We start from the raw sequence: 14,479 nt of genomic DNA on the forward strand, positions 1-14,479 counted from the left end.
CGTATTTCCCCTGCAGGAAGCCCCATGCACCTGCGGCTCCCCTCCCCTCCCCTCCCCTCCTCACTCTGCATGCTGTGGGGGTGAACTTCATCCCTGCAGTGGGGCAGGGGGGCAGAGCGCCACCAGCACTCAGAGCTTCAGCCGCTAGAGCCCCAAGCGCTGGTAGCTCCTCTGCCCCTCCCACCACGGGTCTGAAGCCCTGAGTGCTGGCGGCCCCCCCTACTGTGGGGCTGAAGTCCCAAGTGCCACCAGCTCCCATCCCCCTCCATGGGGCTGAAGTCACGTGTGCTGGCAGGCCCCCACTTGATGCCCCATATTCTGCACAGGGAAATATGGTCACCCTAATCCAGGATGGTCCCAGGTCAGTGCTCTAAGGGGAGAAGCAAAAACTCCTTAGTCCCTGACAATATGCCCAGCAAGGAAGGGAATTAGATTCCTAAATGAAATTTGGCCATCGGTTCAAGATCTGTATGCACCAAATATGCTCACAGACGCAGCCTAACAGTTGGATACTTAGAAGAAGAGAAAACTCTACATCCTTTAAATTTGATCCTTGTACAGGGAGCTGTGTGGTACAGTGGATAAGGGCTTGGCTTAGGAATCCAGACATCTGAGTTCTATTCCCACTCCTGCCATTATCTCCAGGGAAGCAATTTAATTTCTCTGTGCCTCTGTTTCTCAATCTGGGGATGGAAGATAACGTTTACCCAGCTGTGCACAGTGCTTTCAGATCAGGGGATGAAAGACAGCAATAATCTACAGCAGCACCTCTTAGATCTTGGCAGTTAGGCCACAGACTGGGACATACCCAAGAAGGAGACAAAAAGAGTACCAGATTGATCAAAACACCCTGCTCTGTAAAAACAGGGCAGGACTTGAAGCTGGCCCCTGTCAGTCAGAAATTGCTCAAGCAGCATATTGCTGTGGAAGAAATCCCCCAGCTTCTTATTAAGGTTGAAGAAACAGAAGATGCCCTGTTGGCTTTGGCTCACATGTGTGAGCACCACCCCTCTATTGCTAGAATGAGTGGGACACTTCGCGCAGGGTGAGAGACTCGAGCGTACTGCCAGGAGCAATAAAAATAAATTTCTTTCACAGGGGAAAAGGCTGGTGCTGGAGTTGCCCTCTGTTTCCATACTGAGAAACCCAGGACCACCCCCTGCCTCACTCAGACCCACATGGGAATGACAAAGTGATCCAGAAACTCCCCAAGATCTCTATGGACTTTCCTCAGGGCAGAATTGAGGGGGCCCACACTACAGACTGGGAGTGCAGCTGCCAAACCCCACAGTCCTGAGCAAGTGGGCCCCTGACACTGCTTTGCCAATGTGGTTTCATCCTGAGCAACAGTTCTTCCTGCTCCTGTTGTCTTGCATAATGCCAGCAGGTGAACTGAACCTGGGACCTCTGGGCTACATCTAGATTGCATCCCTTTTTCGGAAAAGGGATGCAAATTAGACATATCTCCCCTGCTAATGAAGCGGGGATTTAAATCTCCCCTGCTTCATTAGCATAAAAATGGCTGCCGCTTTTTTTCAGCACGGAGCGTTGCCGGAGAAAAGCGTCAGTCTAGACGCGGCTCTATCGGAAAATAAAGCCTTTTCTGAAAGATCCCTTATCCTTCTTAAAATAAGGGATAAGGGATCTTTCGGAAAAGGCTTTATTTTCCGAAAGATCCGCATCTAGACTGGCGCTTTTCTCCGGCAAAGCTCCGTGCCAAAAAAAAGCGGCAGCCATGTTTATGCTAATGAAGCGGGGGAGATTTAAATCCCCGCTTCATTAGCAATTGCGATACGTCTAATCTGCATCCCTTTTCTGAAAAATGGATGCAATCTAGATGTAGCCCTGGAGTTTAGTCCATGAGCCTCTTCTGCATGAGCTAAAAGCCAGCTGGCTGGTAGCTAAGGCTGTAGAGCAGATACATTATTCTCTCTAACTGGTCTCAGTGCCTCTAGACAGGACAGTGCCCCATGCCCAGGAGGTGTGTGGGTTACTGAGCAACAATCCCTACTGGGATGCTCGTTCGGGAATTGGATATTAACTGTAACGTGACAGCTGTGTGGTGTGCCATGAGGACCTGGCTGACACCAACCGGCTCCCTTCCCTTGGGACCGAAGCTGATGCACTGTGAGCATGCACCCCAGCCTAACAGCCCTGCAGCTGTGCCCCCCACATGCATCCCTTCTCTATCCAGCACACAAACCCCGGAGCAGGACAGCACTTAAGCACTTGCTCAGGTCCTGGAGAACAAATGGAACTTAAGTCACCCATAAGCAGAAGTGCTGTCCTGAGCAGGAGTGCTTCTCTTTCAGGTCCCTTTATCTCTGGACAGAGGGAAGAGAAAGGAAAGATTCCTCCTGGACCATAGCGCCTTCCTTTGTCCCCACACAAAGACGGCCATCGGCAGGTTTTCCAGGCCTTCAATCAACCTCGCCAGCACCATCTAGTGAGCACAGGCTGTTTCTACTCATCGCCGCTCGGACACTCACAGGCTGCCAGAGAAATCTCTCCCTTGGAACTCCTGGGCCGCTGGTGCTCTCTCTCGCTGTCGGGCTGTTAGTGTTATTGGCCGAGAGGGCTGTGCAAGGGAAAGGATCGCGGGCCGTGCCCTCCATGGGTCTAAATCAATATTGCTCCATCAACGTTGCAGTTTGCACCATCCGAGTGAGGGACCCCCGGTTGTTTTGCTGCGTTCCGGGCAAAGCTCCGAGGGGGTGATTTTCTACCATATTTATACAGTCTCCCTCGGTATCCGAGCACCTCGCAATTTTTAGTGTGTTGCTGTTCCCCTCCCTCACTCCCAGGAAGCCAGGTAGGGGTATTATTGTCATTTTACTGATGGGGAATTCAGGGCTTGCCTTCACTGCAGTATTACATCGGCACAGACACATTGACGCAGCTTGATGTATCTGATGAAAACATGCTGTGCCCACAGGATAGCCCTCTCCCATTGTCATAGCTACTCCACCTCAGCGAGAGGCCGAAGCTATGTTGGCGGGAGAGCATCTCCCACAGACAGCCTGGTGTGGCCCAAAACAACAAAAAGTCCTGTGGCACCTTGGAGACGAACGGATTTATTAGGGCCGTGGTTCCCAACCGATTTTATACCGAGAACTGGCAAACTCATCAAAAACTGTTGACAGACCGGCACTGAAATATTTGCATATTCATTATGGCAATTTTAAGAGCTCACATGTTATTTTAAATTGCGTCTGTACGTACACAATACACATCATTGTAACCAAGATTGTGGCTGCAAGTCACTGCCACATGTGGCAGGAATGTGGATAAAACAGCCAGGTGAAGTTTCTGTGTCTGAAGCAGAAATGATGGGCATGATTAGCCACCCAGATCTTTGTAACTCAAGATGATCTCCAATGAATGTGGTTTGAGGAATGAAATCAGAGAGGAAGATGAGAGTTCCGGATCTCTGTGTGTTGTTTTGAGAGGAGAGGCTCAAAGGGCCATGCTTTCAATTTATGGGGCCCTATTCACTTAACTGAGGCTGCCTGCTGCCCCTCACCTCCCATGTGGCTTCAGCAGGGGCTATGGGCTTCTCGCATCCGCTGCCCTGTGCAGATCCTTCTGGGGTAGGGACAGCCACTGTATGTGCGATGCTTGGCCCCACCAGCCAGGCTGCATAGCGATCACCAGAGCTGGAACTGGGGCCTCAGTAGGGACAGCCTCACTGCGGTCCTGGCTCCAGCCACAGCACACCCAGCTACCAGTGCCCCACTCACCCTGTTGCTCTGTGTGACGCAGAAGGGAATTCCCTGTGAACCCCAGGGGGCAGAACTAAATAAATGCTAAGGGCATGGCCTGGCAACATGTGGCAGCTTGTCAGAGAGGTTCACAGCCTGCCACCAGTCCACGGACTAGTGGTTGGGAACCGCTATATTAAGGTATAAGTTTTCAGGAGTAAAACCCACTTCAACAGGCTCTACGTTGATGTCACATACATCGCCCAAGAAAATGGCTTTTTTACATCCCGGAGCAATGTAAGTTATATTGACTTAAGTGATCGTGTAGACAAGTCCGGAGGCTTGGAGAGACTAAGTGACTTGCCCAAGGTCACAGAGGAAGTCGGTGGCAGTGCAGGGAATTGCCAGGCCTCCTGAGTTGCCTCCCATCAGTTGAATCAATGACACACAAAAGCAACATGTTATTTCTGCCCTCACGGAGCTGCTTATGTTGCCACAGAACGCCATTCAAATGGAATGAAAAGCATCAGAAAAATAGAACTTTATTGAATTCAGCCAAAAACAAATAAGGGTGTTGGAATGGGACAACCCACCCTCCCCACACCTCACAAATGATTAGGGAGCCGGGGTGCTGCTAATTATTCTGACCAGTATTATCTCATTATTGTGCCACCCACCAACCCATCTGAGGACTTGTATCTACCGTATCTCATCTCGGACTGGGATTGAAAATTCCTTGGTGCAGTGACTGTCCTTTTGTTCTGTGTCTGTACAGTACAGCACCTAGCACACAGGGGAACCCAGAAAAAAGGAGGGAAAAGAGAAGCAACAGATATAGGCCCCCATGGTGGTCATGCTAAAACAAACACCTGTGAAAGGAACCTAGAATACAGGTTGCAGTTTGTAAGATTAGAGGTGGGGGAGGAGAAGTCCTGGAATGTAGGGAGGTTGAAAAAAGATCTGGGGGTCATGACAGATCACTAGTTGCCCGTGAGCTCCCAGGGAATGCTGTAGCTAACTGAGTGAATGCAAACCTCAGGTGTATAAGCAGGCGGATATCAAGTACGAGTGGGCAGAGAAGAGTTATGGCATTTGCAAGACCTTTCCTGGAATACTGTATCCCGTTCTTGTGTCCACTCTAAGAAAAATGTTAAAAAATCAGAGCGAGTCCAGAAGAGGGACAAGGTCTGGAACACGCCCCTTATTGCAAGCGGCTTCAAAAACTCAGTCTATTTCATTGATCCAAGCGAAGGCTGGAGGTGACTTTATTGCTGTCTAGTAGGGGGTAAGAGTTTAACCAGCTAACCGATACACTGGTGCTTATTAGCTACCGTTAATGCTTAAGTTCTGCGTGGGCCAGGAGCTGGCTGCCTGCAGCCCCGTGTAACTGATACAATTTTGATCAGTTTCACGATATTTTTACACTTTTTTCATGCCTATTGTTTACAAGTAGCTATGTGGGGCAAAGATGTCTGATAGCTGATGGCTCTTTAATCTAGCAGAAAGTGGCTGGAAGCAGTCTCTTATCAAATTCAGAACAGAAACATGGCACAGCCCCTTAGCAGTGAGCATGATTATCCACTGGGACAATTTACCATGGGGTGTGTTGGGCTCTCCAGCACTTGCAGGCTTTTGAAATCAAGGTGGGGTGTCTTTCTCCAAGATTGTTTTAGTTAAGCAGAAGTTTGGACCCGAGACAGAGGTCACTGGGTGAGGTTTTCTGGACTGTGCTAGGCAGGTGGTCAGAGAAGAGGATCAGATAAGTCACCGCCAGCCTTAACACCTAGGACTATGAAATAGAGTCAAGTGGAAAAAGAGGAACTGACACGGGTATCAAGAGGGAGCAATTTCTACCCTTGAAGGCCTTCCCCTTGCAGAGGACTACTGGCCTGGGATGAAAGCGGAATCCCAGGCCAGCCAGCAAAGCGCGAGTGCAGAGATTTGTCAGTTACAAGCAGTAAGCCATGCACTCATGCGGCTGCTCACGAGAGATTCAAATGCTGCCCAGATGATTAGCAGAGTGCCCACAGCTTGGTTTTGTGTTGCTATTGGTGGTGCACATTTGCACGTCTGGGTGCACATGGAAAAATTTATTCCACACAATGCTGGAAAAATTCCTCACAGGGATGCAAAAGATTAGAGGAAATATTGGTTACAGATTGTGACTGAACTGCCACAGAACTGTCTTATGGTACTTCAGAGGAAGAACTCGGATATAGCCAGGGGCTAGCTCACACTTAAACCAATTCATCTACCAACTTCTAGCAAGCGTACCACTTTCTCCCCAGGCTCATCTCTTCAGCGGCTGGCCAAAGTGCCTATGCTCTCCCTCTCTCCTGAGGCCAGCCCCAGCAAGGACCTGCTCTCCCGGCAGCAGGAGCAAGCAAACGTACACGGTGATGGGCCACACACTAAACAGCTCCCCTTGCCTCAGCTACTCCCACAGCCGCCTACCCCACCACAGCCTCATTAGGCCCTTGCTCCACTGGCCCAAGGAAACCAGACACTTGCATTGTCCCTCCACCCCTGAGTTCTCCACGGGGCTGTCTGTTCAAAACACCTCTGTGTGCAGCCGCAGCAAGTCTTGTATAGCAGGGAGAACGCAAGCCTGGGAGCCATGTCGCCTTGTGGTGCCTCAGTTTGTCCAGCTGCAAAATGGGGCTATCAGCCTCTGCCTCCCAGGGAAGCACGCCACCGCATTGACTAAGTGCCAGGGGTTCAACTGGCAGCAGCAGGCACCAGAGAAGAGCCGTGCTGAATAAAACGACATCCTTAAAACACCAGGGGATGTGTGGCACGAGCGACCCTGCGCCTGGTGTTGGATGGGGGGGGGGCTTGAAAATCCCATTTAAACCCTCCAGAGCCCAGCCCACAGTTCTGTATATAGGTCGGGAAGACAAAGAGCTTATTATGCCCGCAGGTCATGTGACTGCAACCGGGCAGGCTCCTCGCCCATGCAGAGCGCACGTCTTGGCCACAAGAGGGCAGCACAGCCCATGCAAGCACCACAGGCCAGGCCAGTCTCCCTGGTATTTCTTGTCCCCTCCAGCAGGCAGCTGGAAGCTTAGCCTCTTTAAGGGATGCAAAATCCCGTTTCCTTGGCTAACCATTTGTTTAGCTGATTAATGGATTAAAGGGGAGAGTAGGTGGGGGGGGGGGGGGGGCTCCAGCTTGTTTTAGCAAGATCAGACTATGTAGCACTTTAAAGACTAAGAAGATGGTTTAATAGGTGATGAGCTTTTGTGGGCCAGACCTGATCTGAGGAAGTGGGTCTGGCCCACGAAAGCTCATCACCTATTAAACCATCTTGTTAGTCTTTAAAGTGCTACATAGGCACAAGGAGAAGCTGACTTGGCAGCCCAGAGAATAAATGGGCAAACACAAGGGTTTTGCACAGCAGGTTGTCCACTTGATCAGGCAGGACGGATTAATTTGGGGAGAGAAACGGCACTGAATTCTGAGCTGGATAACCCTGGGAGTGACCGCACGCGAGACCGACGGCTTCTGCTTTTCTGAAGGGAGGCAGTATCGTCTAGTGGTCAGAGCAAGGGGGACAGGAATCAGAACTCCTGGGCTCTGATCCCACTTCCAGGAAGTAGTGTGGTATGGGGGTTAGAACGGTCTGGGAGTCCAGCACTTTGCCTTTTAGTTGTGATGCTAGTACTAACTTGACCTTGAGGAAAACATCACTTCACATTCCTGTCCATTTAACTAGTCCGGCACGTCTACATGCATCAGACATGACAGAGGAATCCACTCCATTGCCAAATGGTGAGGTCCAAAATTCAGATCCAAAGTCCAACCCCCCCCCCAAAGGATGAGTGCACAGGGAGGCAGTTCTAGGTCTGGGTTTGGGAGTCGGAGTCACTGGATTACAGGGAAAGGAAACAACAGCAAAATTCACAAACCAAATTCAGGACTGCGCAGGTCTGGGGTTTCAGTTCAGGACCAAATCTAAAATGATGAGGCAGAATTTCAGCTCTCCAGCACAGCTACTCTTTGGGGGAAATTCTTGCCATTCCCTGGAATCGAGCAGTACAAAATACCGTGGTCCGGATCACAACTGGGCCCCGTACATACAGCTGCGGGTAACAAGGCTGCTAACCCACCAACGCACATTGCTTTACACACAGGCAGAGTGACAGCATGGGGGGCGGGGAGCATTATTCCTTATGCAAATTGCTGCTCTTTATAATAATGCTCTGCTGCCTGTGTGTGCTACATAATTATATGGAATGCAGTAATAAACAGTTGTCATCTATATGCCACAAAAAGCATTTACATTCCTCCTCTTCTCTCCCACCAAGGTGGGTTCCATAATGACAAGCAATAGGATGTTAATGTCATTTGAATAATCAATTTTTTTTCCTTTCCATCCCTCCTTTTATTCCGCAGCTCTAATGAGCCCAGAGTTGTAAAAATAATAAATAAAAAGGTGGGACGCACCAAACACAGGGTGCTGAGAGCCTGGGGGAAGGGAAGAGAGGAGGAGGAGGGAGGTGACAGGCAAGTCTTTTGCATCCCTTGATTAACAAGAATAGCATGGCCTTACTGAAATGAGGGAGGCCGCGAGTCTCCGATGCCACCCGTTCTCTCGATGGGAGGAGGGAGGTCCGTGTGGCTTTCAGTGCACTGGGAGCCTGTGTCAGAATGAGAGCTTTCAGCCAGGACCAGCTGCAACAGGGAAAAAAGATGGAGAGTTAGATACTCATACAGGTTTCTATGCCCCGATTTGAGATATTCAGTGGCTCCCTTGAAAGCTACCTTACAAATGTCTAGATAGATCAGAATGGAGAGAAAACAGTTTAGCATCCTATTTGGATGGGTCTTTGCCCACCGTTTGCAAAAGCCAGATCTCTTGGGGTCCAAATGGGAAACCAGAACAGGTACACAGCCCTTGTGAGACCCACAAACCTTCAGCGGACTCCAAGCAAGACAGACATCAGACCTTGAGGGGCAGGGTGTGAGGTCTGACAGGCCCCTGTGGCATCATTTGACTTCCCTAAGGAAATCTGCAACCCTAAGGAGATCACCTGGACCAAACTAAAAGCTCTGGAATCCTTGCAGGTTTTCAGGGACCCTTGGGAAATGCAGGCAAAGGAATGCACTGGGGGACTGCAGAACCTCCCATGTTCACACTAAAAATAAAAGGTTGCAAAAAAAAAAAAAAAAAAAAATCACATGGCCCAAAATGCAAGGAGTTGCTCCATCAGCTCCCAGGGCAGGAGCTTATGTGTGAGGTGCTGAGGACTAAGGGTTGGATTCCTGTTGCCTGCATGCCGCCATGGTTTGTAACACAGACACCCTGGGACAGTCCAGCTCCAATTCTACGGCTAGCCCTGTTTTCTATACAAAAATCTCCACCTTGAACACCTGTGAACTTGAAGAGGCAGACCTGAAATGCTGAGTTCGGTCTGACTTTGGGGATTTAGGCCCATTTCCATGACCCATGCCAATGTTCCCTCTGTAACCTTGTACCAGAGAGACACAAGGCCTCTCCTCAACAGTGCCAGAGGGAGAAACCAATTACAGTCCATTTAAACATCCAGAGGATTCCTGAAGATTCTGGGCTTGGATTTGTTCCCGCTTTGCAGGGTTGTGCTCCCTGAGTCAATAAGGCCTCCTCCCCTTCTACAAAACAATGTTTCTATCAACAACTGCGTCCCAAACCCCTTTGATACAGACATCTGCATTCACAGAAGCTACTGGCAGGCAGCCAATCAGGTGAGTGGGGAAGGATGCAAAGGCCTCTACATACAACACTCCTGTGAAAATGGGTAATTGAAGAAAAGCTACAACAATCCATCTTCTCACTGCAAGTAAAAGGCAGCTTGATGCTGCCCGGTGCGTCTGAGGCGTGCCATGCATTCCGTTCTCATTGCCAGGGACAATCACGAGGCTTCCACTTCTTATTTCAACGTCCTATCCACGGGACCAGCCATTAATGAGGAAGCCTTGTGTTTATGGATAACAGGGATATTAGGGTTACAGGGCATCCCTGCTATAAGTCGCCCAGGTATACATCCGTTCCACACTGAAATCGTTAATGCTTGTAGGAAGTGATGCGTTATAAGTCCTCCCATTCCCCACTCTTAAGTCATACCAAATAAACCCCAATTTGCACAAATGGAAGTTGGCTGTGGGGAAGAAAAATCACAGCTTTAAGTGGTTTCACTGTATGTCCAAGTTTTTTGGAACGCCTCTTGGACTTATAGTGAGGATGGCCGGTACACGAAAGATGCATTCGGTCCAGGCCTGCTCCACCAAACTCAGTGGAGAAAAGTCCCATGGGTCTTCACGCATGCAGAATCGGGACCTTTAAGAGTAAGCCGATCGGGTGACAGGCACACTAGAGCTAAAGGAATGGGCTCCCCTGTTTTTCCTGATCCTACCTCAAAGGCTTATGCTGATGGACATTGGAGGATCTATGAAGTTGATTGGAGACTGATACTAACAAATCTGATTTATCCTACTGCCTTGCGTCTATCTGCATTTCCATGGTCTCCAAGTGTTCAAGACAAATGTCTTTCCATCTATTCCCTGAACACCTCCCCCCTCTTCCAGAGTGTTTTTTTGTTTGTTTGTTTTTGGGTGGAGCCAGGTGAAGGTAAAGCTACTCAGTTTGCTAGCACTGGAGAAAGCCTCGGTTAAAGACATCACTAAGCTTTGTCCTGGCTCTGCTGGGGATTCTGTGCAGCCTTAAGCCAGTCATGTCACTCTTCTGTGCCTCAGTTTCCCCCATCAGCAAACAAGGCTGCTGTGAGATTCACTTAATTCATCAATGTTTGTCAATTGATTTGCGGCCCTTGGGTAAAAGGTGCCAAAGTTGGGTTAGAATCAAACCAGAAGTGGTTTGGACCCAGTTTCTATTTCCAAACTAAGTCCTCAGAGGGGTGGCCATGTTAGTCTGTAACTTTAAAAACAACCAGAGGTCCTGTGGCACCTTAGAGACTCACAAAAAATATAGAGGATCATGAGCTTTCGCGGGTAAAACCCATGAAATCCACTTCAACAGGACTACTTGTTGCTTTTAAATGAATTCCTGACATTTGAGGTTTTCACACTAACGAGTCCAGTTTTGCTTCAACTTTATTTCCAAGAGAAAGAAGCAAAAGCAGGAGCAATATTTTTGTTATATTATACAGTAACAAAGATTCTAAATATGTATTAGATTTATGTATTAATTATTACTACTGTAGGAAAATCTGCCCTTTGTCCCACACTATCCCAGCTTCTACAGGTGAGTTAGAAAACGCAGAGGCAAAAAGCCTTGAAAACTTTTCTTTTTTGTTCACAGTGAAACGGTGCAAACTCCTCCTGCTGCAGGCTTGTATTTATATTGGGCTCCCGCTTTGAGGCCCGAAAGGAGGAGATCAGAACCCTGTTGTGCTCAGCCCTGTACGCATACACAGAGCAAGAGACAGCCCCTGCCCCAAAGAGCTTCCAGGCTACAGAGACAGCCCACAGCATGGGAGACAGGCAATCTGAAGAGCATCTTGGAAAAATGGGAAATTGAGGCACAGGGCAATGAGGTGACTTGTCAGAGTGAGGCAGAAACAGGAGTTAAACCAGGATCTCCCGTCCTGCCCAATGCCTTGACTGAGAGGGGCATCTTTCAGCCTCGTTCCATCATGACTGGTTTGTCTAGTGACAGGGAAGTCTGATTAACCTGAAATGGCACCGTGCCCATTTATTTCACATGGGCCACTGACCACATGAAAGGCAGACAATTTCTGGCCACAACTTCTACTTGAGCAAGTCACCTAAAGGTGAAAGAGCCCATATCCGATTACCAATCCCCTAAACCAGCTAAATCCCCTTGCTCAAGTCCCTTCACACAGCACGATTAAGAAGCCTTTTAATTAAGTAGCTGCACTAATACCGACTCAGATTACCACCTCTCCCTGAGAGGCTAAAGTCTCCATTTCTCTCCATTTGTTACTGCACATAAAAGCGAAACACAATGTAGACGGCCTTGCCCAGAACTGGTTAATTTATCAAATTTAATCCTAATACAATTCTTAAATTAATACAGTGCAAAGGGGGAGCGGGGAAGGAAAACAAGTAGCCTTGGAAAGCACCATCCCAAAGGGGACTAGATCATAGAAACAAGCAAGCAAGAGACAGATGGACACAAAAAGGAACAGTGTGAATACAAAACAGTTCTCCAGAGCCAGCCATACTCCTCATCAGACTCATATCACCCAGAGTGCGTGCGCCAGGGGAAAATATGAAAGTGACACCTAGTACGCGCAGTCCAAATCACATATTGGCTAGAATCGACTGGTTTAGTGCCCTGACGGTGTCTGGAAGGCATGGCACCATGATGGAGATGTGGGTGCATCTCTGAGCAAGGCCTGTCCCTCGGGGAATCTCTCGGCAAACAAGAACGTTTGCATGCATCAAATCAAGGACTACGAAATAAGACAGCAAAAAGAAATCAGATGTAGACGTGGGATCTGACCACTCCTCATGCCTCGTCCCCCTCCCAAATCTGACCGAGGTACTCAAGCCAGTCTAGTGCCGTTTGCTTTGAAGTGGGGAGACACAAAACCTTGCCCAGCCTTGCTGCAGACGGGAACTCCTGCCCTGGTGATGTGCCGGCCGAAAATAAGGAGAATGAGATGAGCTGACTCTGGGACAAATCACTTCCCAGAATAAAGGAAGCGTGACACCGGTGGGACTGTCGGTTACCCAGTGACAATTGTGTCAACAAGGTAGCACAGCGGCGTGGGGCTCTGCTGTGCATGCTGAAAGCTGCTGTCAGCTTTGCCCAAGGTTAGACACTGGCTCTATTTTAGGCACCGTGCACCTGGGCTAGCACCTTCAAAGGGCCAAAGGGGTTACGCACCCATTTCCCATTGGCGTTCAATAGGATCCGAGTTCCCAGCTCCCTTAGTGGCTTGGATAGTCCCAGACCCGGTGGCCAGGTAGTGTTCTGCCCACACAGAAGGCACAGAAACAAATCCACACCTGCTTTTCTCAGCTTACTTCGCCTCTCCGTAACCCTGGGTGGTAGGAGGGAGATCATTCGCCTCATTTTACACGTGGGGAAACTGAGGCATGGTTCCTCAGTGGATTTGCCCCCGGTCACAGAGATAGTCTGGCAAGATGGGATGGAACTGAGGAGCTCCCGATTCCTGCACACTGACCATTAGACCATGTTGCCACCCCTTAGAGGTGGAAGGGGGCTCACAAAGTGGCTCATTCCATCCTTCCACCAGAGCTTGCTGAATGTGACTGGAAATGCTGCCTGGATGAGCTCGCGCTATTGATTTACGGTATCTCCGCTGGGCACCTTGCAAACCCTGCAAGGAAAATCTTTAGGATGTCAGTTGTCAACGGAAAGTCAATTCCCATGAGAGCACAGAGAAGGGCCAACAGAAGGCAGCCCCGTTCCTCAGGCAGGGCAGGGAACAGAACGCAAGAGACTTCGCGCACGCCCCACCCCCTGCCAAAGGCACGCAGCAGCTAGAGAGAAATGCGGCTGTTTTAAAACAACTGGGTGTCTCTCTAGCCGCCAGGTGCTCTTGCAGGGGCAAGGAGACTTGGTGCACTCCCCTGCCCCCAGGCCCTGATTGGGGGAGTGGCAGGGCAGCCGCGGGACGGATCCGACCTGTGGAGGGCCCTTTGCCCACCCCGATCCAGCGTCTAGAGCACCGAGCTGAGAACCAGAATGCCTGGATACTAGTCCAAGGTCTGCCGCGGATTTGCAGAGACACACTGGACAAGTGACCTACTCTGTGGGACACCAGGGATGTCCTCAGGATTTAGGGGGCCCTACGCAGTACTATTAAACTGGTACCCCTATCCCCCACCGCAGTGAGGGTGCAAGAGATTTTTTTTTAAAGATGTGATTTTATAATCTGCAGCAACACACTAAGGGACCTGGGCTGGCGGGGGGAGGAGGGGAGGGACCCGGGCTGGCAGGATCACAACCCAGCCCTCCCCGGTGGCTGGGGGTGAGGTGGGGAGGAGAGCTGGGGTTGCCCCCCCCCCGTGAGAGGGGGGTTGGTGAGCACAGCGAGCAGGGGCAAATCCCCCTAGTATTTTTAAAGCAAATTTTAAACTAAGGTCCTGTCAACTAATGACAGAAACTGACAGGATGTACCTGCTACATAGCTACTGGAATGGCTCTTTCACAGGTCCGGCTAATAGCTCTGGCAGGCTTTTCTCTTTTACGTTAACTAGATCCTCTCTGGAAGGAGGCTCACCTTGCTGCAGCAGCTAGGGAACAGGGATAGAGGAGGCGGGTGGCTGGACATTAAGACCCAGCGGTGCCCCAAATTTTCAGGTGCCCTACGCAGCTGCATACGGGTAAGGGCGACCCTGTGTGACACAATGTGTGTGTCAAACGAAGAGACCGCCACCTCCCTGGGTCTTGTGAAACCCAACATGTGAATGCGCTGAAAGCCTTGTGCCAGGCTCAGTGCGAAGCATTTGGCTTGCTCAAGGGAAGGGCTTAGCCCTGCAATGCCAGGAGGCAAAATGCTGCTGTTTGTCAGGTTTGAAAGAGGATTGTGGATGGCCCAGCCTTGGGGAGGAGAAGGGAGGAGGTGAAACGCCGAGGACATTGGAAGTGCCAGGAAATCCCTCAAATCTGGCACCTGACAGGAGCCGGGAGCGAGATAGTTTAAATGGGCTTCAGAAAAGCCCCCACGGATCTGGGACCTGCTGGAGAACCTGACTTTAGAAAGGCCTTGGAGCAGTTTAGTCATTAAATCAAAATCATTTGCCGTCCAGATCAGCGCCAGCTGACAGAAGGTGGGGCAGGCTCT

General features: G+C 50.0%; 1 protein-coding gene across 2 annotated transcripts in view; it reads right to left on the reverse strand.

Moving 5' to 3' along the window:
• DVL1 (dishevelled segment polarity protein 1) overlaps nt 1–14,479 on the reverse strand; it is a 224,459-nt gene that overhangs the window by 82,781 nt on the left and 127,199 nt on the right. For both annotated transcript variants that reach the window (XM_075906879.1, XM_075906880.1), the window contains exon 3: nt 8,254–8,375. In XM_075906879.1, the coding sequence (XP_075762994.1) occupies nt 8,254–8,375 (122 nt within the window). The remainder of the gene's footprint in view (nt 1–8,253; nt 8,376–14,479) is intronic.

This window comes from Pelodiscus sinensis, chromosome 23, assembly GCF_049634645.1.
Source record: "Pelodiscus sinensis isolate JC-2024 chromosome 23, ASM4963464v1, whole genome shotgun sequence".
NCBI lineage: Eukaryota > Metazoa > Chordata > Testudines > Trionychidae > Pelodiscus > Pelodiscus sinensis.